This window comes from Chrysochloris asiatica, unplaced genomic scaffold (assembly GCF_000296735.1).
Source record: "Chrysochloris asiatica unplaced genomic scaffold, ChrAsi1.0 scaffold00083, whole genome shotgun sequence".
In the NCBI taxonomy this organism is placed as follows: Eukaryota; Metazoa; Chordata; class Mammalia; order Afrosoricida; family Chrysochloridae; genus Chrysochloris; species Chrysochloris asiatica.
This window is the reverse complement of record NW_006408601.1, coordinates 701,788-729,433: the sequence shown is the minus strand read 5'-3', so window position 1 is coordinate 729,433 and position 27,646 is coordinate 701,788. Positions and strand designations below refer to the sequence as shown.

Below are 27,646 nucleotides of genomic sequence, written 5' to 3'. Positions count from 1 at the left end.
ATTTCTAAATTCAGTTATTCATCTTTCCTTTTCACTCAGTCATTCTAGTTAAAGAATTACCAATTTTGTTTATCTTTTCAAAGAACCAACTTTTGCTTTTGTTAATTTGTTTCTCTAGTCTTCATTGCAGTTCTTTCTATTCCAATTATTATTATTTCCTTCCATCTGATAACTTTGGGCTTAGTTTGTTTTTCTTTTTATAGTTCTTCAAGGTGTGAAATTAGGCTCTTCATTTGAGATATTATTTTTTTAATGTAGGCATTTACAGCTACACATTTCCTCTGTAGCACACAACTTTTACTGTGTCCTACTAAGTTCGGGTAAGGAGCTCTGGTAGCGTAGTGGTTATGAGTCGGGCTGTGAACCTTAAGGCCAACAGTTCGAAACTACCAGCTGTTCCGCGGGAGAAAGATGAGGTGTTCTGTTCCCGTAAAGATTTACAGCCTCGGAAATCCTGTACAGGGTCGCTATGGGTCGGAACCGACTCGACGGCACTTAACAACAACAACAACATTAAGTTCGGGTGTTTTTTCATTTATCGCAAGGTATTGTATAATTCACTTGTAATTTCCTCTTTGACCCACTGGCTGTTTAAGAGTAGGTACATTTCTATATAGTTTTAATTTTTCCAGTTTTCCTATTGATACTAATTTTTAGTTTTATTCTATTGTTGTTGTTGTTGTTAAGTGCAGTGGAGTCGGTTCTGACTCATAGCGTCCCTGTACAGGGTTTCCGAGGCTGTAAATCTTTACGGGAACAGAAAGCCTCCTCTTTCTCCCGCAGAACAGCTGGTAGTTTCGAACTGCTGAACTTAAGGTTCACAGCCCGATTCGTAACCACTACACTACCATAGTTTCATTCTATAGTACACATAAAAGATATTTTGCATGATTTCAATCTTTTTTTAACCTATTGAGACTTGTTTTGCTGCCTAACATTTGATCTATTCTGATATTGTTTAATGTACACTTGAGAAGAATGTGTCAATTAATGTTATTATGTGGAGTGTTCGCTCTATGTCTATTTGTTCTAATTGATTTGAAGTGTTGCTCAAATCTTCTGTTTCTTTATTTTCTGCCTGGTTGTTCTATTTATTATTGAAAGTGGTGACTGGAAGTCTCCAACTACTACTGTTGTTGTTGTGAAATGCCGTTGAGTCGGTTCCGACCCATAGCGACCTTGTGTAGGATTTCTGAGGAGCAGCTGGTGAGCTTGAACGGCGGACCTTGCAGTTCAAATGACTTTGCAGTGTGGTGCATTACAGCGCCACACCAGGACTCTATTGCCTATTTATTTATTCCTTCAACTCTGTCAATGTTTGGTTCATATATTTTGAGACTCTGTTGTTACCTACTGCCATCGAGTTAATTCCAAATCACAGTGACTCACAGGGCAGAGTGGAACTACTCCCTAAAGTGTCAAGGTTATAAATCTTTTGTGAGAACAGAAAACTTCATTTTTTTCCCCTGGAGCAGCTGGTGGATTTGAACCACTGACCTTGTGGTTAGCAGCGCAATGCTTAACACACTACACACCATTGGTAAATATATACACACCTAAAAATACTAGACTCTTTTATTAGGTGTGTACATATTTATAAATGTTCTTAATGGATTCAATCTTTTATCAATATCTAATGTCATTATTTGACTCTTGCAACCATTTTTTAAATTACAAAAAATATATATATTTTCTGATGATTACATAACCATCCTCTCTCTTTTGGTTAATATTTCCATCAATGGACTCAAGCGTGACAACAGCAGTGAGGCTGGCCCAGGATCGGGCAGTGTTTCATTCTGCTGTGCATACGGTTGCGATGGGTCAGTACCGACTCAATGGCACCTAATAACAACAACATCTCTTTTTATAGTTGTGATTGCAACCTCCTTTTGTTCCTATATCTAAGTGAGTCTCTTGAAGACAACATATGAGGGGGCTTCAGAATGTTCATGAAAAAAATGGAATTAGAAGACAATGGAATTTTTCCATGGACTTATTGAAGCTCCCTCATATATTTGTTGTTGTTGTTAAGTGCCATTGTGTCAGTTCAGACTCATAGTGACCTATGGTTCAAACTGATTTGCGGTCCAGTACTTTACACTACAGTGCCACCCTAGACCTCATCACATATAGATAATATATGTCGTTAGGTGCTGTCGAGTAGGTTCATAGCGACAGCACAAAAGAACAAAATACTGCCCAGTCCTGTGCCATCCTCACAATCATTGTTACACTTGAGCTTATTGCTGAGGCTACTGTGCCAATCTATCCCTTTGGGGGGTCTTCCTCTTTTTCACTGAGCCTCCATTTTACCAAGCATGATGCCTTCTCCAGGGACTGGGTACTCCTGATAGTATGTCTGAAGTATGAGAGGTGAAGTCTTGCCATCTGGCTTTTAAGGAGCAGTCTGGTTGTACCTCTTCTGGCAGTCCATGGTACTTTTAATATATATTTTTGAACACCACACCATAACTCAAATGCATCAACGGTTTTCCTTATTTACCGCCCAAGTTACTCATGCATCTAAGGTGACTGAAAATACCATGGCTTCAGTCAGGCATGCCTTAGTTCTCATTGACATCTTTGCTCTTAAACACTTCAAAGAGGTCTTGTGCAGTAGGTTTGCCTAATTCACTACATGGTTTGGTTTTTTGACTGCTGCTTCCATGAGTGTTGATGATAGAACCAAGAAAAATGAAGTCTTCAACAACTTCAAACTTGTCTCCATCTATCATGATGTTATTTATTGGTCTGGTGGTGAGGACTGGAAGTGGTCCCCTGGAAGAACTCGTTAAAATTCATGGAATAGCCACCATCATCCATGTGTCCCCCACATGAAGGGGGTCCCCTGGTTCCTCCATGTATAAGGCTTCTTGATGGGCCTCTGATTCTTGGAGGTGGTGGGGGTCTATGCCTGCCACTTTCAAATGTTGGTTTAGTTGTTCCACCTTGATAGCTTTCCCATCCAAAGACTTTCCATTCATATCTCTGGCTGCATCTTTGGCATCTACTGGGCTTTCAAAGGTGACAAAAGCAAATCCTCTTGATTTGATGGTATCACAGTCTTTCATCAAGAGTACTTCGGCAATTCGTCCATATTTGCCAAATACTACCTCCAGGGCTTTCTCATTGGTTTCTGGATTGAGCCCTCCAATGAAGAGCTTTCCAGGGCGGTCGGCTTCAACCATTTTCCCCAGTGGTGAATGTTCATGGAATGATGACCATTTCCAGCTCCTATTTGGCTCGCCAGGAGGCGATTCGTAGCAGCTCAGCACAAGGGCTGAGAAATGAAGGAAGAAGCTGCTAGCACTACTGCACAATCTAGGCAATATATTTTAAAATTTTATTCTGCCAATCTCTTTCTAAATGGAGAGGTAAATCCACTTACATTTTAAGTATTTATTGATAAGGAAGGACTTATTTCTACTAGCACTTAGCTATTTGTTTTCTGAATATCTTTAATACTTTATGTCCCCATTATTGCCTTATTTTTACTATTTGGCATTTAGTTAATTTAGCATATACTTTCTATTTCCTTTTTTTCTGTTTATTTTAAAGCTATATTCTAGTAGTTACCTGAGTGATTACATTTAACATTATAAACGTACAACAATCTAGAATGAATAATACCATCTTAAGAGCACTTCTGGTGTGATGCTGTAGGATCAGCACTAGACTGTGAACCACAAGGTTAGCGGTTCAATCCCACCAGCTTTTCCTTGAAAACCCTACACAGGGTCACTATGAGTCGGAGCTGACCCAATGACACTTAATAACAACAACAACTTCAATCAATAGTATATAAACACTCTACTTTTATACATCTCCATCCCTTTCCCTTTATATTGGTATCATCGTAAAGTACATCTTTATACATTATGGGCCCATTAACATAGAGTAACCTGGTGGAGTAGTGGGCTACTGTTTGGGCTTCTAACCACAAGATCAACAGTTCAAACCCACCAGCTACTGTAAAAATGTACAGCCTTGGAAACCTTATATAGTGTGTCTGTGAATCAGAATTGACTTGATGGCAGTGAGTTTGGTTTCAGCTTAACATAATAGAGTATAATGTATTTATCTTTTAAATAATATGGCTGGCTGGCTGAGTGGCTATGATATAATATAGAATTTAAAAAAATAATTACAAATAAAAAGTACAATGATACTGGTCTTTAGGAGAGGACTTCATAAAGTTTGTGGAAAAATGAGATTAAAAAAATAAAAATAAAATACAAAGCATTTTTTTTTTTTCTCAACATAAGCCCCAACAAGTTTAAGGGATGATACCAGCCATTTAGTCCAGCCCTAAAGTACTGAAGTTCCTAGGAAATGAACCGTATCAGTTCAGTCTTTTTTACATTGTTAACTGAAGAGAAATGGGTGTGCTTTACAGATTTCCCACAGAAATTCTTGAAAAATTGCCCTTATTTGATGAGAGGAGGGGGCAGAAGTGTTCTCATGAGGAAGAAGTGTTCTGCAGTGAAGCTTTCCTGGACGTTTTTCTAGAACATTGGCTCGCTTTCTCAAAATACTTTCATAATAAACAGATGCTATCGTTCTTTGATCCTCCAGAATATCAACAGGGCAAAATGCCTTGACTATACTCTCAAACTGTTGCCATGATCTTTGCTCTTGACGGGTCCACTTTTGCTTTAATGGGCCAATCCACCTCTTGGTAGTCATTTCTTTGATTGGGCTTTGTTTTCAGGATCGTAGTTGCAAAGCCATGTTGTATCTCCTGTTACAATTGTTTGAAAAAAGGCTTCAGGATTTTGATTTCACTTGTTTAAAATTCTCATCGAAAGCTCTTCTCTTGTTTGTTGTTGAATAGATATAATGGTTTGGCCACCCATGCAGCAGAACGTTTGCTCAACTTTAATTTTTCAGTTAGAATTGTGTAAGCTCTATCAATTGATATGTCTATGGTGTTGGCTATTATTTCTGTTGTTTGGAGTCCTGGTGTGGCACTGTGGGCTAATGTACTGGACTGCAAAATTGGTTTGAACCAAAGGTCAGCAGTTCAAACTCATCAGCTGCTCCTTGGAAACCCTATATAGGGTCACTATGGGTCACAACGACTATGATGGCACTTAGCAACAACAACAATGATCAATTAGGGCATGGACAAGGCTAAATGTTTCTTTGCAAATTGATATGGATGGTCTGTGGCTGTGGGTTTCATCTTCAACACTATCTTCTCTTCTTAAAGGGAGCTATCCATTTATAAACTGATGATTTCTTGAGGCACTGTCCCCATAACCTTTTTGTAAAGCCTTAAAGATTTCACCATTCTTCTACTCAAGATTCAGAACTTTAATGTTTGTTCCTGTTTCAATTTTAGAATTCATGTTGTCTGATAAGGACACTTTTCAAATTGATATCTTATCCTTCCTAGTGCCTCAAACTAGATCCTGTTCAGACATATTATAACAAGTTGATATGAGTTTATTTTGATACAAAAAAAAATAAAATTGAAATCCATGCAATTTTTTTTCCCATAATACTAATTTTCTATGGACTTTTTGAAGACCCCTTTGGATATGAGGGGGTCTTCAAAAAGTTCATGCAAAAATGGAATTGAAAGACCATGTAATTTTTCCATGAACTTTTGAATTTTGTATTATCTACTTACTTATGTTTACCAGTATTCTTTCTTTCTTTACATGGTTTTGAGTTACTGTCTAGTGCGCTTTCCTTTTAGCCTGAAGGGCTTCCATTGAACACTTCACGTAGGGCAGTTCTACTAATACAAACTCCATCGGTTATTGTTGATCTAGAAATGTCTTAGTTTCTCTATAATTATCAAAGAAAAGATTTGCTGGATACACAAGTATTATACATTTTTTCCTTTAAGGACTTGACATATGTCACCCCACTGCCTTCTGACTTCCATTGCTTCTGATAAGAAACAATCTATTAATCTTATTAAATTAATATGTTAATATTTTATATGTGATGAGTCACATCTCTTTTGCTATTTTCAAGGTTCTTTATTTGTTGTCCTTTGACAATTTGATTATAATGTGCTTTGGTGTAGACTTCTTTGTTTATCTTGCTTGGAGTCTGTTAAGATTCTTTTATATATATTCAAGTAGTTGTTAGGTGATGTCAAGTTGGTACTGACTCATAATATGCTGATACAAGGTCAATTTGAACCACAAGGTCAGCAGTTCAAACTCAACAGCCTTTCCTTGGGAAGCCTACACGTGAATACTGTAAGTCAGAATTGACTCACGACACTTAACATAATATATGTGTGTGTGTATCTATATGTATCTATACATATTTATAAGCTGTTAGAGTCCTGGTGTGGTGCTGTACCACAAGCACTTGACTTCAAGGTTGGTTTGAACTGCAAGGTCAGCAGTTCAAACTCACCAGATGTTGTTTTAAGAGCTGTCAAGTTGGTTCTGACTCATAGTGACCTTATATAGGGTTTCCGAGGCTGTAAATCTTGGCAGAAGCAGAAAGCCTCATCTTTCTCTCTTATAGCAGCTGGTGAGCTTGAACTGCCAAGCTTGCATTTGCAGTTCAATGCTTATCCTACAGAGCCACTGCACTTCATATATAGCACTTCATATATATACACTACATGATTGTTGTTGTTAAGTGCCATCAAGTCAGTTCTGACTCATAGTGACCCTGTATAGGGTTTCTGAGGAGCAGCTGGTGAGTTTGAACCTCTAACCTTGCAGTTCAACCTGACCTTGTGGGTGAGTGCTCATCCTGTGGTACCACACCAGGACTCCATATATATGCACACACACACACTCACACACATATATACGCACACACTATGCTACATATAATTTGTGCCTTTCATCAAATTTGTGGTTTTGGCAGTTTATTTCTTTAAACCTTTTTTTTTTTTGCCTCTTTTTATCTTTCCTTTCCTTTGGGATTTCCATAATAAGTATGTTGGCATGCTTGATGATGGAGTGGCACTGTAGGATAAGCACTGGACCACAAGGTTGGCAGTTCAACTCTACCCAGTGCTCCTCAGAAACTCTACACAGGATCTCCATGAATTGGAACCAACTCGGTGGCATTTAACAACAACATGCTTAATGACATCCCACAGTTCTCTTAGATGATGTTCATTTCTCTTCACTTTTTTTTCACTCTGCTCCTCAGTCAGGATAATTTCCATTGCCTTAGCTTCATGTTTGATCATTCTTCCTTCTGTCTACTGGTGTGATTGAATCCTTCAAGAGATTTTTCTTTTTCATTTCAGCTATTGTGCTTTTAATCCCAGAAATTATTTAGTTCCTTTTTGTAATTGCTATGTCTTTACTGACATATTTCCTCATGAATTATTCTCCTGATTTTCTCTGACTCTTTTTCTATGACTTCCTTTAGCTTATTGAGCATATTTCAGACATTGATCTAATGCCATTGGCTAGTAATTTAAATGTTTGGGCTGTCTCAGGGATGGTTTCTGTCAAATTCAGTTTTTCATGAGAGTGTGACATACTTTCCTACTTCTTTGACTGCTTTCCCATGTTGTTGTTGTTGTTGTTGTTGTTAAGAACTTGGCATTTTGAGCACTACAATGTAGTAACTATGGAAATTAGTTTCTTCCCTTTGCTAGGATTCTTTACATTTTGTGTATTGAGGGCAAGAGTTATTTGGCAGTTTAGTGATCTTATAGACCATTTTATAAGTCTGTACCACTTGTCGTGTGTCATTATTGAATTTTATGCTTTGTTGTTTCTGTGGATAGCTGACACTAGAGAGATTCCTTTAAATAGCGGATTTTTTTTTTTTTTAAGGTGCCCATCTCTTAAATTTTCCAATAACTGCTTCCAGAAAATCCAATGCAGCCCAGAAGCAAAGGGAAGTTCTGTGCTGGTTCCCAAAGAAATTGCCAGATCAATCAAAATGCCTTGATGGTACTGAACAACAACAGAATATAATAAACAAATATTAACTCATCATGGACATTGTGCCAGATTTTAATACAATTTAAAAATATCATTGCAACAAACTCTGTGTACTACATTTAATGTAGATTCTCCTCTACTCTGATTGCCTATTTATTTTTATTATTATTATTATATATAAGCTAAAAATATATATAGTCATTTTATATCATGTTTCCCTGTGTAATTTGCTTTTTCTGTTTTTAGATCTTAAAAATTAACAAGTTATTACCCAATCATCTTATAAAGGTTTAATTCTATTATTTTGATCTTTAATTTCAAGTCTTTAATCCAGTTTTTGGAAGAATATTCTACCATACATGATTTATATAGAATGTAAAAAAAAAAAAAAAAAAAAAAACCCAAGTGAAGTAGGTATGGGAAAGAGGACTTGAACAAGATTAATTAAGCTTCTTAATTAGAAAACTCTTCAGAGACTTTAACACACTAATGGGTCTTATTAATTCTCTCCAAGGTTTAGGAGAAACTGGCAGGATTAGTATAAAACATTGCTTCAACTCTGTGACAATACTGTTGTTAAGTGATGTTGAGTCGGTTCCAAAACGTAGTGACCCTGTATAGGATTTCCAAGGAGTGGCTGATGGGTTTGAACTGCCTACCTTGTGGTAGCAGTCTAGTACTTACCCTACAGTGCTACAATAGGACTCATGTTATTCATGAAGAACCTCTTGAGGCATACTTTGAAAAATGTTGCTTTAAATTCAACTTCATATAATAATAATAAATCAAATCAAAGATGTAAACTCTATAAGGTGGGCATTTTGTGTTTTGTCCCCTGCTAGGAGTCATGATGTGGTGCTGTAGGATAAGCACTGTAGTGCTAACTGCAAGATCAGTGGTTCAAACCCACCAGCTGCTCCTTGGAAACCCTATGAGTGTCACTGAGAGGCGGAAAAGACTAGACGACACTTAACAACAACATACGTCTAGCTGGTCTGGTGTGGCACTGTAGGATCAGCACTGGACAGCTAACCACACCGTTGGCCATTCCAACCCATCAGTCACTTCTCAGATACCCTGTACAGGGTTGCTATGAGTCAGAACTGACTCAACGACACTTAACAACAACATACATCCAATTAGACTCTTGGTGTGGTGCTGTAGGATAAGCACTAGACCACTAACCACAAAGTTGGCCGTTCAAACCCACCAGCCGCTCCTCAGAAACCCTATATGGACTGAACAGCACTTAACAATAATAACATATATCCAGCTCAGAGCAGACACTCAGTAAAGAGTAACTATTAATTGAATGAACAAAGAAACGGATGCACAAATGAGCAACAACAACCACCACCAAATCAAATCGGGTCTAGCAAAGCGATACCGAAACTGACAGTTTCCAAGACACAAGGAGAGGAGAAGCAGGGTTTACAGCTCTGGCTCACAGCTGTATTCCTAGGATCGTGAACAATGTTAGGACATTTATGTTAATACAAGGGGACTTCAAAAAGCTTGTGGAAAAATGGAATGAAAAGATAATGGAATCTTCCCACCGACTTTTTGAAGCTCCCTTGTATTTGTTGAATAAGTGAATGAATATATCTCTAACAGTCTTCCTTGCTGGGAAGGCAACAAATACATCTGGGTATAGAGTAGAGACCCAGGAACCTGGGTTATGGCCTGATGCAGCTCTGAGGGCAGATTCAGCTGCCAGAGGTCTAAGGCCCCAGAAATCCCTCTTTGAAAGTCCGAGGGCCCTCCTGGAGCTCACAGGTGACTTGTCATACCAGTGTCAGAAGCTCAGTTACATTCAGCTTGACAGTGGCAGGTGGCTTGCTATAGGGAGGTTGAGGAGAAATGCTGTACAAAGCAGACTTCTTTGATCCAGTTTAGGCTAGCCAAGTGAGACTCCAAATCCTTCCTTGAACACATCCTGGAGTTTACTAGAGCTTTCCAGGGGTGCTGTTCTCACAGCATAAGACATTGAGTGACCAAAGCCTATCAGGGAGGCTCCCTTAGGGTACTGACTGGCTCTCCATCTGGAGGGCACATGTGCCGTGTTAACAGATACCTTGAAACTGGTGTCCAGTCTCTCTTTCCTACTTTTCACCCACCAGTCAGCTGGGCCAGCACAGCATATTCAAGAGCAACCTTTGTTACCTTGGGACCTAGTCTGTGTCAGGTTCCTAAGTAAGGTCCTTCGGTAGGTCCATGGCTTGAGAGGTGTAGAAGACACTGGTGCAAGTGGACGCCAGTACAGTCTGTCCCTAAAGCTGAGGTGACACTGATCCCTGGCCAGCTATGCCCAGACTAGAGCAGAAAGGTGCCATGAGCTTTCAGGAAAGAGTCCCCAAAGCCTGGCCTAGGAGCAGTGGTGACATTTTCCAAATATTACCCCAAGGTAATATTTTTCCCCCAAAGTGCCCCAGCATAGCCCCAAAGAGCCCGTTGTCACCACAAGTGCAAGTCTTGCCAGCAGTTTAGGGAAGATTGATCCCCTAAACTACTCCCTGTGTTTGAGGTTTTAGAAGCTCCCACGGCAAAGAAGAGAGGAAACAATGAGCTTTATAAAGAACCATATTTATTTTCATTTACAGCATCAAATACCATAAATAAGGCTACACATTGTTTGCTGTGTGCAAAATACAGGGTTCCGTGTGGCACTGTCAATGATACCAAAGGTCACACACATGCGTTGCAATGAGATGGGGGAGCTAGTGAAAGAGGAGGCTGACGGGGAGGAGACACTCTTTGGTGGACATTTTCTAAAGGGGAAGAGGTTCTGTAAGAGAAGACAAGACAAGAGCAGTGACTTTTTACTGGCCAGGATCTGTACCAAGGCAGCAGGGATGAAGCATGCAGCTAGGCCCCAAGGCCACGGTGGCTCGGGGCTTCATGCAAGACAGACACTAACTGCAGCCTGAGATGGCGGGGTCTGGTCTATCACATTTTCATGATACCAGGGGTGTTACTCTCTAAGAGCACTTTGGTGATTCTATGGCTCCAGGTAAAGGAGTCTACAGGAAAATGTGTTTTGAACTGAGCTACAGGGACAGGGAAACTGCCTTCTTTCTTAGACACTCTGGCCTGGGAGGAAGGTCACTCTATTGAAGCTTCTCCATCATCTGGGGCTTTAGGGATCAAGCAAGATGAAAGAGTCACAGCAAAACTCTTGGATCTATAGTGTGGTCTGCAGCAGAGAATGGATTTGCTAGAATAATTGTGAGCATGTGTCTAGAATACATTGGTGGCGCTTGGGAAGGAAGCCTCTCAGTACCTTTTACGCTGTTGTTGTTCCTTTTTGAATTTGCTTCCAAAAGAATCACCTCTGGTCTTTGACTTCTAATTTTATGTTCGAACGGATTTAAGAAGATGCTGGCATAAGTGTGTTTTGTTAGCAGTCTCTAGATTGAAGTGTGGCCTTAAAAGGGATGGGGTCCTCTCTTTGGAACTGTTGAACAAACAGGCAGTGAACCCTCCCCTGGAGGCACATAGCTTCCTGAATATGATGGGGAAGCATGCAGGCAGCCCTACGAAACAGAGAAGGGGCAGCCATGCACTTGGAGTGTGGACAGGGGATGCTAGCTCAGAGAGAAGAGGAACTAGAAACAACCTGCAAGCTGAGCACCATCCATGTTGTTAAATGACCATGCCACCGAAGGAGCCTATTAGTACGCAGAACACTCACAGTTAGCGCAAACCGTACCGCACGTCGGGAAGGGTAGGGGGCATGGAAAGCGGGTCAGGGGTTAATAACACTCTTTGAAAATCAGCAAGAAAAACCAGTCACCTCTGAGTGGAAGTGTGTCAGCCAAACAGTGGGTGCAGCATTGGAAGGCTGAAATGAACTGGCGGCCACAGTGTAAGGTTGGAAAGAGAGAAAGAAGGAAGAGAGAACTTAGGCTGGGAGAAAAAAGAGAAACAGCTGACATGAGAAGGCACAGGAGTTGAGAATAAAGTAACCATTGAAACTAAAGAAGACATCCCTAAATAAGTTACTGCTTGCTTAAGAGAGATGAACCGTTCTGGTGACCAGATGCTTATTTACAGGAGTGGACACCACTCCATACTCACAGTCCACTCTCCTTCACTCAGAGCTCTCTGGCCCAATGCCCCTCTGGTGCCTCGTGTTCATTCTTGAGTATGTTATGGAGGCATGGAGAGGTCCGCCCCTCTGGTACCCACCCTTGTATTTTGGTACTGCCCACCAGGAAGGTTCAAGGTCTCAGAGTATACAAACATCTCACCAGAATAATGCAAATCAGTCTCCTCTTGGATATGAATGTTATTCTAAGAGATTCTAACTCAGGCTTCATGGAACATTCTATTCCACAAAGCATCTCAGCCCACCCTGAGCTGATGGTACATAACAATAACCAGGATGAGCAACACATATAACAGGAATATCACAACCTCCAAAGTTTACATTCTATTAGCAGACATAAAATGAGGCCAGGGTACTCCCACCAAGTAAACAGGAAAATCACAAAAAAATCTGGCAGACACAGTGCAGGGCATGAGATGGAGAACAGTCTCTATGAGATCAGAGGCACCATAACCAGCCCCTGTTGTTTCTCCCATGGACTTCAGCAAAGTGTAGAAATAATCCCTCCTTCTTCCTGCCCTACAGAATCTCACCCTCTGAAAGCTCTCAAGAGCCGTGGCTCCAAATGCACACTGGGATCCGTGCTCACAGATGCCAGAGGAAACTTTAGTGACAACTGCCTGGAGCTATCCTGTGCTGAGCAACTCTGGGTGTGCCGAGAGGGCTGAGGGGTCTTTCTTATCTGCCTCTCAATTATTCAACCCAGATCTGCAGATGGCATAACTGGGCAGAGTAGTGTTGGGAGAGTGGAGAACTTTCCCAGATACTCAGAGTGAACAATGCTGGAAGACCCAATGCCTGCTGGGTTGTTTTTTTTTGTTATTGTTGTTGTTTTTTGCCCTTAATATGACTTATTTTCTTTGAATCTGTCAACAAACAGCTTCAAGTTCCAGCTTTCCCTGTAAGCTAAGACACAGAGTGGCTGCCCCCTAGAGGTCAGACAGAGGCCTGTTCTAGGGAAGGGTGGAAATGTTTGGAACTGTTAGCTGAGGTGAGGCACTGACTGGGCAGGCCCCACTTCCCAGCACTACCCTGATATGTAACAAACACCCTCAGACTCAAAGGGTGTGGTGGGAGAGGGCAAATCCTGCAGCTCAGTCTGACCGCTATGGACCCTGAGTAGGCATGGCTTAGCCTGCAGCCAGGGCTGGGGACTGGACACAGAGTTATACGGCTGAAGTGCCACCGGCTGACATGCTCCTCTTTCAGCATTGCATCAGTGTGATGAGGCACCCAGTGATCAAGCAGCCATGGGCTTTCACTGTTTATTAGTGGGAAGGAAAAATGGTATGTTTGCAGCAATCTGGTTCAAACCCTGTGATTCTATGGCTTTTGGCTGTGATTTGGTATTAAAAAACAATCCTGTAAGCTACTATTTTACATTAAAACAAGGGAGCAAAACAATCCTCCTCCCTACGGAAGTGTGGTTGCCAGCGCACATTTTTCTATCTCTCTGCCATTCTACTCTCTTATCACAGAAGTAAGCTTTTACATTTCAGAATTTGCTCCCCGTTGAGAAGTTACATCTGGGTACATACATTTAAAGGCACTTGTCAAAGATGGCACATTCACTTTCTATACATGCCCCCAAAGCATTCACCTGGTACACAGTGACTATTACAAATCATAGCCATGTCAAAGGGGGCATAGAATACCAGTTATCCAATTCAAACCCGTGTTTAGAAAACTTGACACTCATAGGAAAAACAAACAAACAATAAACCTTTTCTTGGCTTATGAAAAGTTAAAAATTGAAATGTAAACCCAGAAATATGGCTCGTTTTGGTATAAAAAAATACAAAGCTCTAGAAAACATCCTTCATCTCATGTCAGCCCTGGTCCTAGCCCTGGGAGCAGATGCTCACCCTGACAAGGCCAGGTGGAGGTGACCGTGTAAACCTCTTTGGCTTTGAGCTAAGTGGTTGCAACATGCCAGAGCCTAGGAAAACTACCAGCACATTGCCACCTCACCCCTGGAAATGTTAAGGCATCCTGGAGCCAGCCCAGCGTTTTAGTGGAGCTTGACTGGGAAGCACCTGAGTAGCCAGTTGCGGATGCTCTCGAGGGAAGCTTCCGCCTCCTGGTACATGGTGGCCAGGACCTCAGAGAGCACCCAGAGGAGCGGCAGCCCTAGGCTCAGGAGCTCGTATGTGTAGCAGTAGTTGTAACCATTGTCCCTGATATGGGTGCCGGCTTGGTGCAGTAGCCCCTGCATCCAGTTAAGGAGACTTGAGGGAATGTTAAGCAGGTCCCTGGGCACCCTGAGAGGCTGGCTTAGCACATTCCTAAAGAAGGAAGTGGTGATACCTGGGGGGCTGCCTTCTGGGGTGCCCATGGCTATGGCTGCACAAGAACTTTCAGTGGGAGTTTCTCGCGGAAGGGCTTCCTGTTCTTTCCAAGTCTCCTCCTCCTGCGAATGAGACAAAAATGCAGGCATTTAGTCCATAATTGTCACAGAAGATCCACTAACAAAGCTAAGATAGCCAGGAACAAGTGAACTTGGTAGACCCTGTATTTTTCAGGCAGCCCCCAAATCATTTCAGCTTCCCATTCACTGCAGAAGAGAGTACTGAATAAGGTCAAAACTTTCATGGTGGACAAATTGCCCACAGAGTTCATGAGTCTTCAAAACATACATGCCCTTTCCCTCAGCAACCCTACCTCTAAGGATATACGCTATGAGATTACATGGCTCTGTAGGACAAGCAATGGACTTCAAACCACAAGGATGGTGGTTTGAGCTCACCAGCTGCTCTTCGGGAGAAGAATGAAGCTCTCTGCTCCACCAAAGATGTACAGCCTTGGAAACCCTCTACAGGGTAGCTATGTGTCAGAACCTATTGCACAGCTCTTAGCAATGACAATAACAACAACAAGGAGATGGGTAAAGACGAGTATAAAGATGTTTGCTGCAAGAAATACTTACAAGCTAAAAATATTGAACATAAAAGTTTAACAATATGGAAGTAGTTAAATAATCACTATCCATACAATAGAATCTTGTAGAGCCGTTTAAAGTTACGCTCCCACAGAATTTTTAGTGTCATTAGAAACTCCTCTTGATAGACTCTTAGTGGGGGAAAAAAAAAAAGACTTCAGATTTAGGAGGACTCAAACTAGGTTAAAATGTATTCAAAAAGGAAAAAAGTCTGCAAGGCAATGTTAGGATAGAGTGGTTATGAGTGATTTACCTTTCCTTCATATATTTTAGTTTGTTTCCCCATTTAAGTTGAGGGTTCCTGCAGGTGATTAATCAAGCAGCTGTTGCATTATAGCTAAGTGCTGTCAAGTTGGTTCCAACTCATGTGATTGTTGTTGCTAGGTACCATCAAGTCGGCTCTGACTCATAGCAACCCTGTACACAATAGAACAGAGCACTGGCCCATACTGCATCAGCCTCACAATTGCTGTTATACTTGAGCCCATTTCTGCTGCCATGGTGCCAATCCATCTTGTTGGGATTGTTCCCCTTTTATGCTAATGTCCTTTATCAAGCATGATGTCCTTCTCCAGGAACTCATCCCTCTTGATTATATGTCCAAAGTATGAGAGATGAAGTCTCACTATCCTGCCTTCTAAGGAGTATTCTGGCTATACCTCATCTAGGGGAGAGTTTGTTTTGCTGGCAGTCCACAGTACTTTCAATATTCTTTGCCAACACCATAACTCAAAGGCATCACGTCTTGTACAGTCTTCCTTATTCATTGTCCAACTTTCATATGCATATAAGGCTATTGAAAGTACCATGGCTTAGGTCAGGTTCACCTTAGTCCTCAGACTGCTATCTTTGCTCTTGAACAATTTAAAGAGGTCTTTTTGCAGATTTGCCTAATGCGATATGGCATTTGATTTTTTGGGGTGCTGCTTCCATGAGTGTTAACTGTAGATTTAAGCAATATGAAGTCTCTGACAACTGCAATCATTTCTCCATTTCTCATGATGCCATTTATTGGTTCAGTTGTGAGAATTTTTGTTTTCCTTACATTGAGGTGCAATCAATCCTTACTGTAAGATATAATCTTTGATCTTTATGAGTAAGCATTTGAAGTCTTCTTCACTTCCAGCGAGCAAGGTTATATCATTTGGGCATCATAGTTTGTTAATGAATCTTCCTCCAGTCTTGATGCCATGCTTTTCTTCATATAATCCAGTTTCTCAGATTATTTGCTATGACTGAATAAGTGTGGTGAAAGAATACAACTCTGGTGCATACCTTTCCTGATTAAAAAACATTCAGTATCCCCTTGTTCTGATAGTCTATGCAAAAGTTTCTCATGAGCACAATTAAGTGTTCTGGAATACCTATTCTTTGCATTGCTACTCATAGCTTGTTGTGATTCATACAGTCAAAAGTCTCCGCGTAGTCAATAAAGCATAAGTAAGCATCTTTCTGGTATCCTCTGCTTTTAGCCAAGATCCATCTGACACCAACAACGATATCCCTTGTTCCATGTGCTCTTCTGAATCTGGCTTGAATTTCTGGCAGTTCCCTGTCTATGTGCTGTGTAGCTGTTTCTGAATTATCTTCAGCAATATGTTATCTGCATGAGATATTAATATTACCAGATGATTTCCTCATTCTGTTGAGTCACCTTTCTTTGGAATGGTCATAAATATGGATTTCTTTCCATTGGTTGGTCAGGTAACCGTCTTCCAAATTTCTTGGCATAGATGAGTGAGCACATCCAGTGCTGCATCAGTTAGTTGAAAGATTTCAACTTGTATTCTGTCAATTACTGGAGCCCTGTTCTTCACCAATGCGTTCAGTACAATATGGACTTCTTCCTTCAGTATCATCAGTTCTTGATCATATGCTACTTCTTGAAATAGTTAAACATCAACCATTTCTTTTTGGTACAATAGCTGTGTACTTCTTCTATCTTCTTTTGATGCTTTCTGCATCATTCAATATTTTGTTCATGGAGTGTTTCAATATTGAAAGTCAAGGTTTGGACTTTTTCCTTCAGTTCTTTCAGCTTGAGAAATAGTGACTGAGCGTGTTCTTCCCTTTTGGATCTTTAACTCCAGACTTTGTACATTTCATCATAATAGCTGATTTCGTCTTCTTGAGCTGCCATTGAAAAATTTCTATTTAGTTCTTTGATTGCCTCATTTCTTCCATCCACTTTAGCATCTCTATGCTATAAAGCAAGTTTTAGAGTCTCATCTGACATCTATTTTGGTATTTTCTTTCTTTCTTATCTTTTTAATAATCTCTTGCTTTCTTCCTGTAGCATATTCTTGATGTTATCCCACAGTTCTTCTGGTCTTCAGTGGTTAGTGTCCATTGCATCAAATTTGTTCTTGAGATCTCTAAATTTAGATGGGATAATTTCAAGGTCATATTTTGGTTCTCATGAACTTGTTCTCATTTTCTTCAGCTTCAGCCTGAACTTGCATAAAAGCAATTGATGGTCTACTCCACAGTCTTCCCCTGGCCTTGTTTTGGCTGATGATATTGATTTTTCCATCATCTCTCCCCACAGATATAGTCCATTTGTTTCCTATGTATTCCATCTGGTGAGGTCCATGTGTATACTCACCCTTTATGCTGCTTAAAAAGGTATTTGTAATGACTAAATCATTGGTCTTCCAAAATTCAATCATGCAATCTCCCACATAATTTTTATTACCAAACTCTTATTTTCCAATGACAGATGATCTTTTATCACAACCTTTGCATTCCAGTCACCAGTAACTATCAATACTTCTTGATTGCATGTTTGATCAATTTCAGACTGAAGAAGTTGATAGAATTCTTTAATTTCCTCATCATTGGTTTTAGTGGTTGGTGCATAAATTGAATAATAGTGGTATTAACTGGTCTTCCTTGTAGACATATGGATATAATTCTACCACAGACAGCATTGTACTTCAACATGGATCTTTTTGATAATGAATGTGATGCCATTCCTTTTCAATTTGTTGTTCTCGGCTTAGTAAACCATATTATTGTCAGATTCAAAATTGCCAATACCAGTCCATTTCAGCTCACTAATGCCTAGGATATCAATCATTATGCGTTCTAGTTCATTTTTTCCAAAATTGGAAAACTTCCAATTTTCCTAGATTCATACTTTGTTCATTCCACATACTGATCATTAATTGAAGTTTGTTGGGGCTTCTCAGTTTGAGTTGTGTCCCCATCAGCGAACTAAGATCCCAAAAGCTTTACTCTGTTGGCATCATCATGGTCAACTCAGTGCTCCCACAGTTGTATTTTGAGTGTCTCCTCATCTTCCGGCACTGTATCTGACAATATTCTGGTGCTATTCGTAATGTTTTCATCCTCTGGCATTATATCTGACATTGTTCCACTGCTATTCCAAAGATGTTGAGTGGCTAAACATTCAGAAGTAGTCTTTCTTTCTTACTAGTCTGAGTAAGTGCTGCAGAAACCAGTCCACCACGGGTGACCCTGCTGTTATTATAATACCAGTGGTATAGCACCTAACATCACATCAACATATAAGTCACCACAGTACGACAAACTGACAGATGAGTGGTGGTCCAACTCACGGTGACCCTGTACAGTGTGGTTAGCAGTCCAGTGCTATCCTACAGTGCTACACCAGGACTCCAGAATGCCAGAGGGGGCGCTAACCATAAATTCAGTGTGCTTGTCACTTTGCTGACATCCAAAAGCCTCAGGAAAGGCCTTTGAATCCCACACACAAAAAATCTCTGTGTAAGATGAGGCCTAGCCACATAGATGGTACATGACTTTCACGTGTTTGGGAACATCATTCTATCCCTGGTACATGGGATAGGTCTTCTCAACTTCTCAAGAGAAACCAGTATAACCACTCACTTGGGAGCTGGCATCTGGAAATGGGCAAACCCCAGAGGTCAGCTGGGCAGAACTATGGTAAAGGGACCATCCACAGCACGAAGGAGAGATTCTCATTTTTATGCGAGTCTCATTCCCTTCTCTGTCAAAAACATTGGCCCATATTTTGAGGGATCCTTGAGAAGCTTCTCTTCTTCCCTTACTCACCAGCACTTTTGAGACAAAACATACCTCTCTTTGTTGCTTCAACTCTGCCCGTCTCTTTCGTTGTTTATTATTGATTTTACAGTGGATGAAATGAGGTTTGCAGTAAAATTTATCTGTAAAAAGAGAAAGGCACACAGACACACACCAGGTTTTTTCTCCTGTAAACCAAAGACACAGCAGACACAAGCCAAGTGACAACCAGTATCTGTCTCAGAAAAGTCCACTTGGGAAATGATTTCTGTCAGCTGCCTTAAAGTAGGGGAATTGAGGTAAGGCAGCAGGACAGGGGGGTTCCTGATGATGGAACACACACTCTCCAGGACTCCTGGTGCCCCCCAGGAAAGCCTTCCTTATACATGGCTCTCCTACCAGCAATAGCCAATGTCATACACCCAAACCTGAGAAGCCAGGTAATGCATTCAGCCCCTCAGCAGGCATGTACTAAAAGTGATGGGAGGGTAATGATGACAACACTAGCAACAACTTAGGCAGGACCTACTCCATACCAGACACCCTTCTAAATGCTCCATGTGAAGGAACTCATACATGCTCCTAACAACCTTACAGATAAGTGAAATCCTATTATCCTCATTTTACAGATGAAGAAACCGAGGGCCCAACAGGTTCAGTAATTAACGCAAGGTTCTGTGGCTAGTAAGTGGTACAGTCTGGCCATTGACTCCAGAAAATTTACTATGAGGGGACAGGATTGCAACCACTAGGCTATCTTATCTCATGATAAGATGGGGCTTCAAAAAGTTCATGGAAAATGGAGTTAAAAGATAGTGGATTGTTTCCAAGAACTTTTTGAAGTCCCCTAGTATATGAATGTTCAAATATCCAGTGCTGAAACTTAAAGAACCACTGTTTAGTGAGCACATCTCCTTCACCAATGAGCTCCACTAGGCCACCTACCACAGGGGGGCTACTATATTTGTCATTTTATAATGAATATTTTATAAATAATGTCAAATAATAATATACCACCATTTAAGGAGCTCTGGTAGCATTGTGGTTACAAATCGGGCTGCGAACCTTAAGGTCAGCAGTTTGAAACTACCAGCTGTTCCACGGGAGAAAGATGAGGCTTTCTGCTCCCGTAAAGATTTACCACCTCGGAAACCCTGTACAGGGTCGCTATGAGTCAGAACCGACTCGACGGCACTTAACAACAACAACAACAATGAAACTCTCGGAGCCTTTGTGGTACAGTGGCTTAAGCGCTGGGCTACTAACCATTAAGGTTGATGGTTCAAACACACCAATAGCTCTGCAAAAGCAAAACAAGGCTGTCTACTCCTATAAAGATTTATAGTCCTTGAAACCCTATGGAACAGTTCTGCCCTGCCCTCCGGGGTCACTATGAATCAGAACTGACGTGACAGCAGCGGATTGGTTGGGTTATATTACATGTCTGCTGAGGTGCTGCTAATCTCAAGGTCAGAAGTTTAAAACTACCAGCAGTTCCATGGAAGATGAGACTTTCTGCTCCCGTAAAGATTTACAGTCCTGGAAACCCTCTGCAAGGTCACTATGATTCGGAACTGACTCCACCGCACATCACCACCACCACCACGCTGAGGTGCTGAACCATTTTCTAGGTTATCAGGTTTGGTTTTCTCAGCCACACAAGGGTGATGAGAGGTGATGAGGTGACATGAGGAAATGTACATAAAGCACTCAGCACTAAGCAGGTGCTTACCAGTGCCTGGTCTGCCATAGGTACTGACAGCTTCCCCTTCCTATCAGAAGCTCTGTCTACATGGGCAGCCCCGTCTCCAGCAGGAGCTCCTTGGGAAGTGCTGGGGGTCCCAGGCCATGGCCTTTGGAATTACCTTCATCACAGTCGAAGGCGTAGGCGGCAAGCCGCAAGGTGGTGGCACAGATGCTGCAGCGGAAACACTCACGGTGGAAGAAGTGCCCCTCTGCACTCAGCCGCTCCATCACATACACACGCTTCTTACAGAAATAACAGGTATCGCTGCCGCCCAGGTTCAGCGGGCACACCTTCCGTATACCATCCTGATGGGCATAGGGAGAGAACAGCAGTGTGTTAAGGTTTAGTCCCTCTTCTTCAAACTCTTGACCTCAGCTTTTTAAAATTCCAAATGGGACCATGGGACTGTGTGGCTAGAGATGTAGCACAGAGTGAGGCCTGGGATTCTATGATCCCAACACAGAAGCCTCCCTGCAGGGGCTGATGGGAAGTGGGCTCCCAGACAGACAGGCTGGCAGAAGGCGGCCCAGGGAGGGTTCTCCCCATAAACTGGGTACTGTGGTTTTGGGTGAGGAGCATCACTTCCAAGTAAGTCTGCCCAGGGACCAGTCTCAGCAGAGTAAACCTATGAAATGGGCTCTGATGAGGACACCTTCCATGCATGTCCTTGCCCTCCTGAAGTGGCAGTCTGGGCAAGGAAAGCTGGTGGTATTGATATTGTCCACGAGAACTGTAAGACCAGTAGGTTGAGTCCTACAGACCACCAGTATTGTCAGTCTGCCCATCAAATTTCCAAATGCAAATAGAGTGGGCAAGGCCAGGGCAGGGGTTTACGTGGCTGATGTTGGGAAAATGGATCCAAAGGAAACCGAAAGAATTGTCAGCTCAAATTGCCGGTGATGGCAGCAAGCAGCCTAGATTGCAGAAGAGGAGAATTCAGAGAAAAGAGATGTTTTTAAATATTATTTAATTCCTAGTCATGAAGGCAGAGAATGCCCAATCATTCAGACTGCTCCAGCTGGGCCTTTGAGCTGAGCCATTCTGCCGAGCTCTGAACTTCAGAGATGGTCCTCTGCCTTGTGCAATGGCACACACAGCTCTAACTAGAGGAAGCAGAATGAAGTTTATCTTAAGGAAACTCAGTCTCCCTTTAACCTCCTTGGACCCTTCTGTCCTGCTTGTCTCATGAGAAGGGGAACCTCTGAGTGGGGGCGTCCTCCCCGCATGCCTGCACACCTTGGTTGGGACGCCAGGAGGTGCACAGCCTTACCAAGTCTGGAGAGGTGGCCTGGGTCTTAGGTCTGTGATCATTCATGTAGAGATTGACCAATACTTCTGCAGCAGCCCCTATTCCTCTGGACACTTTCCCTACTGTCAGCTAACCAAAAGGGCAGGCAGAGAAACAGAAATAAAGGTAGAGGCCAGTTAGCACCAAGAAGGGAACTAGACAGAGGGTGTGGGAGAGGACTCCACACCCACAAGCATGCAGGACCCTAAGTCCCAGGGAAAGCTGTAGCAGCTGGGAGCAGGAGATGGGAATTTTTGCGTCGGAGAAAAGGAAGGAATGGAAGCCTGCGGCCTGGTCAGCAATGGCAGGACCCCTCCACTGGGGGTACAAGGCCTTCAGACACTCATCCAGGCGCTTGTTTTACAGATGGGACAAAGAAATCCTAGAGAAAGGAGAGGAAGAGGTTTACCCAAGATCAGGACTCTGCCAGGTTTCCTGAGCCCTAGCCAGATGCCTGCTCACCACCTCCCTCATTCAGGGCTGGATGGCTTGTGCAGCTCAGGCCAGTGACTATCAGTAGGCCTACAGCACACACTGCATAACCACAGTCCTCCAAACACCTGAGACGCAGAGACGTCAAGCAAAGGAGAAAAGGAAATAAGGAACCAAGAGCTTATTGTCGTCATCGTGATGTGCCGTGAAGTTGGTTCTGACTCATAGCAACCTTGTACAGGGTTTCCAAGGCTGTAAATCTTTACAGGAGCAGAAAGCCTCATCTTTCTCCCATGGAACAGCTGGTAGTTTCAAACTGCTGCTGACCTTAAGGTTTGCAGCCCAATTTGTAACCACTACGCTACCAGAGCCTATAGACAGGAGGATAAGTGAGCAGCTGGCCTCATGCAGAGGGTGACTGTCGGTGGTGCAAATGGTGAATGGGATCGGTTGCTAATCAGAATGCTAGAGGCTCAAATCCATCCAGTGGGCTCTCAGAAGAAAGGTCTGGCAAATTCATTCTGAAAAACCCAGAGCATGGATCTACTCTGACGCATGTGGAGTTGCCATGAGTAGAAATCCACTTGATAAAACTGACTCCTTCCGGGACCCGACCTCTTTAGAGCAGTGTGGCTGAGTACAAGACCTGGGGAGATCTGATCCCAGTTCTATCACGTACTAGCTCTATCACCTAGCCCAAAGTCTCTAACTCCTCAGCTCGGACTCTTTAGAGATTTTGGTGAGGCTATGTGCACACACCTGGCACTTAGCAGGGCTGGGTGATGATGAAAATGCCCCTCCCATTCCGTTTTCCCCTGAATTTGACATGCCCTGCTGGCTCTTCAGCTCCTGTTGCCTGGGGGGTGACGCCTGGCCCACCTTGAGCCCCTCGAGTCCAGGGTCATAGACCTTGCAAACAAGAGCAGTACATGGGAGGGGAGCAAGTGGCCAGCCCACAGTGGACAGGTGAAGGCAGAAGGGAGGAGCTTTGCCCAGGTGCCTGGGGCTGGTGTGGGACCAGGCCAGCTCACAGTGAGGGAGACAGCTGTCTATATGGTTCCGGGGAGCACCACCTCGTGGTCAGTGTGTGCTAGCAAGCTGTGCTCCTTGGGGCATGGTGACCCCTACCTTCAAATGCCTGGATTCCCACTTATTTGTCAAAGGGTAGGGGCAGCCCAAACGGAGCACAGCCCAATCCTACCTACAGCCATCTGAGCAACTACAGCTGATCCCTCTTTCCCAACCCGCTGTGACAGCCACCCAGGTTGTCTGCTCTTGGGGGAAGCAACTATAAGATGAGAGCGTCTGTACACACTGCTCCTACTCCAAGCTCCCCATCTCCTTCCCACCCTCCAAATCAATCTCTGGGAGATGTAGCCAGAGAAAGCAGTCATTTAGTCTTTAGGGCCTATGGGCAAAGGTTAATAGTGATCATGACAACAAATAACAGTAACCTATGTATGGACAAAATAACCTAAGACTGTCCTTGGGAGATCCCAGCTGGGGCATGTCTAAGCTGATAACAAAAAGCAGCAGCAGAAGCAAGTTGAGGGAACAGCAAGGTGAATACAACCTCAGGACCCAGGCCAACTCATCAGCTTTTTGTAAAACTTTGGCACTTCAGAGGGATGAGTAGAAGAGGGACGCCAGGTGGGCTTGTGAGAATGACAAGACCAGCAGACATCACTCTGTATCGCTCTAAGGAAACCCCAACAAAACATCTGCCACTACAGACAATGTGTATGATGATTCGTGGGGACCCTTAGCAATGTGGCTGCACCTGGAGGGGGTCAGCGACCACAGATGTAGAGAAATGGGACCTCATCAGACTTCCCACACTTAACCATTTACCAGCCAATAGCAGCGGGGCCAGACCCTCCCTTCCCACTCCTACCCACAAGCAGGCCCAGCCTGGGAGAGATGAGGGGGGATCAGCCTGGAAGCATACACAGGCTCTGTCATTTGCAGGATCACTATGAGTTGGAATTGATTCGACAGCAGCACCGCCATCACCACAAATGCCAATGAACTTGGCATCTGTTTCCAAGAAAGGTGCAGGTTCATTGGCTCTGTACAATATGCCATTGTTTGCCTGGTATTCCACCCCCTAGTGGAGTTCCCAACACTGGCCTCTCAGATATGGCCTGGAGACAAAGTACTTCTTGGGTTTCTTTGGAAATAAAAAGGGAGGGAAGGCAGACAAGCCCAGGTTTACTCTCAGCACTTCTGCCCGCCCTGCCCCGTGGGTGACTGACCCCATTGGCCCAGGGTATGAACAGTCTCCCAGCGGGCTTGGTGGTGTCATGATACTCACACACAATTATTGCCACCTCTGAGTTAGTAGAGATTGAAACTGTACTCTCTGAGGCTTTAACTACATCTCTCTAATGAGACTTTATTAACCACTTTAACTAATAATAAGTACTTTGTGTTACCAAGCCTCTGAACAGTCCTGACTTAGACAGCAATTACAGAAGCACACAGAGGGCTTGGGGTGTCGCGGCAGTAGCCACCTGCTCAGAAGTTCCGCCAGCGCAGGGCAAGATTCTGGCCACCTGACCGGGGAAGCCAGGATGAAGACTGTGCTTGGTCCTCTCCTTCATTAGGAGCCAAAGGGTTCCTATCTCCCAGCATTCACATTCCAATCCTGAGACTGTGCATTTATTAAACAAAACAACAACAACAAAATGTACCATTAAGAATATCTGCACTTGGTATCCCACAAGCCTTTCTGATTCTGATGGAAACCATCCCAGAATCACCACTGGACAAAACCAGAAGGTAGACTGGGACTTCTTTGAGAGGTCACAGGGAAACCAGGAGATGGAGAACTTGTTTCAAGGAATAATGGGGGTCTTTGAAGCCCACTCCAAAGACTAGTCAAGGAGTCCTGGGGGATAGGGGTTAGCTCTTTTCAGTATTCTAACAGCAGGATCTCCTCATAGGCACAACTTTTTTATTGTGGTAAAATGTATGTAACATAAAACTTGACATTTTCACGATCTTAATTGGACAGTTAAATGGCACTGTGTTCACACTGCAGTGCAACCATCACCACAATCTTAAAAACTTTCCCATCAACCCACATATTAAATAACTGCCCCCGCTTTGTGGGCTGCCCTGGTCTCCCCAGCCTAATCTCCTAAACCACTAAGCTATCTGTTGTCTATGCAATTGCCCATTCTAGGTATTTCGTATCAGTGGAATCACGTAATATCTGTCCTTTTGTGTTTGGTTCATTTCACTTAGCATAGGACAACTGGTGTAGCACTGCAGGATCAGCACTGGACTGTGAAATGCAAGGTCGGCAGTTCAAACCTACCAGCAGCTCTTCAGAAATCCTATACAGGGTCATTATGAGTTGGAATTGACTCGACGGCACTTAACAACAGAGTACTGGACTGCTAACCATAGTTTGGTGTCCTACCACCTACTCCTCTGAAAATCCTATAGTTGATAACATTTAACAGCACAATGTTTTCAAGGTTTATCCATGTGGCAAAATCTATCAGAACTCTCGTACTCATTACAGCTGAATGCGACTCCACTCAATGGGAACCGCACACACTAACTATCCACTCATCTGTCAATGGATATGTAAGTTGTTTCCATCTTTCTGCTATTGTTAGTAATGCTGCAATGAAGATTGGTGTGCACGCATTTTAGCTCTTTGGGTACATACCCAGAAGTAGAAGTGTAGAGTCACAGGGAAATTCTGACTCACTATTGGAGGAATTGGCAAATAAAACATCAGGTTTGATTTTTTTTCCTTATAAAATCTCTAATCCACCTGATACTTCTGGAGACAATAAAAATGAATTACTAGAAATATGATCACACACTTGAATGTGTGGCAATATCAAATTGCTCTAAGAGTTTCTACTACTCACTCTCAGTTTCTGGATTCATTGTGTCGCAGCCACAGGCACATGGATGATAAGGAACTGGGGATGATAGCCAACTGGGGAATATTTACCAGGCTCTCAGCATCCTGAGAAACAGAGCGAAGCTCAACTCCTGGAGAAACTCCTAAAGCAGAACTCCAGAAACCTCATCCTGTTATTGTTATCCTCAGAGGACCTTGGCTCATGGGAATGACAAGCCATAGACATTCCTGAGGAGACCTTAGGATTTGACTAGAAACCATCTGAACAGAACGAATTAGGGCAAAATGATGACTGAGCCCAAAATAACCATGTGCCAGTCACTAGTTTTTAAAAGAATTTTAATTGTGGAGGCTTGTGATAGTTGTTCAGATTTTATGTCACTTGACTGGACCAGGATTCTCAGTGGCTTAGCTATCCCCCATGATGTGATATGATGTGATCAACCAGTTAAGAGGATTGAAGTGTGGGGTGATTGTTGGTGTTAAGTGCTGAGCCTATTCTGACTCACAGCAATGTTAAAGAGGGTTTCTAAGGAGCAAGTGGTGGGTTTGAACTGCCGCCTTGTGTTTACCCTATAGTGCCCACTACCACCCTGACCCCATTTATGGGAGAGTTCCAAAACTGTGGCATGCAACATGTTCTACCTTACAAGAGGTAAAAGGAGAAAGATGAGCAGAGAAAGAGGGACCTACTTCTACTAAGACAGAAGAACCGGGAATGCAGTGCATCCTTTGGATCTGTGGCACCCACAATGTGAAGGCTCCTGGATCCAGAGGCAGATGGATGCCAAGACACTTGGACAACTCCCAGGAACCCTGGGCCTACAGATGCTTAAAGAAGACAGGCCTTTCTCCAGAGTCGGTGCTCTGGATTTGGATTTCCCAAGCTATGAGAATACATTTCTGGTTGTTAAAGCCAGCCACTTGCGGTGTTTGTTATAGCAGCACTAGACAACCAAGACAAGCCTCACGGGACTGCATCTTCATTCCTTTAGATGCCAGACAACATTCTTAGCATTTTGAAGAATTGGGGAATTTCCTCTTGGAATTATTTTGAAGCTTCTTAATGAGAACAAGCTCAAATGGTTGGACATTTTGGGTTGCTATAACTGTGTCCTTGTGTGGCGCTGTGGGTTAATGTGCCAGACTGCAAAACCATTTGAACTGCAAGGTCAGTGGTTCAAGCTCACCAGTTGCTCCTCGGAAATCCTATACAGGGTTGCTATGGATCAGAACCGACTCGACGGCACTTAACAACAACAATCACCATAGGTTACATGAGATTAACTTTGAGTAGACTATTTCTCTTCTGTGAGCCTCAGTTTCTTC

The 27,646-nt window shown here is 42.8% G+C and overlaps 1 protein-coding gene across 1 annotated transcript in view; it reads right to left on the bottom strand.

The window, feature by feature from the left end:
- Positions 1–11,699: 11,699 nt before the first annotated feature.
- The window catches only part of MICAL2 (microtubule associated monooxygenase, calponin and LIM domain containing 2), a 128,978-nt gene continuing 113,031 nt past the window's right edge, over positions 11,700–27,646 (bottom strand). Inside the window, exons 20-24 of the mRNA XM_006865823.1 lie at positions 21,982–22,089; positions 20,830–21,016; positions 19,019–19,107; positions 14,305–14,407; positions 11,700–11,740 (exon numbers count right to left, since the gene is read on the bottom strand). Coding sequence (XP_006865885.1) covers positions 11,700–11,740; positions 14,305–14,407; positions 19,019–19,107; positions 20,830–21,016; positions 21,982–22,089 — 528 coding nt within the window. The remainder of the gene's footprint in view (positions 11,741–14,304; positions 14,408–19,018; positions 19,108–20,829; positions 21,017–21,981; positions 22,090–27,646) is intronic.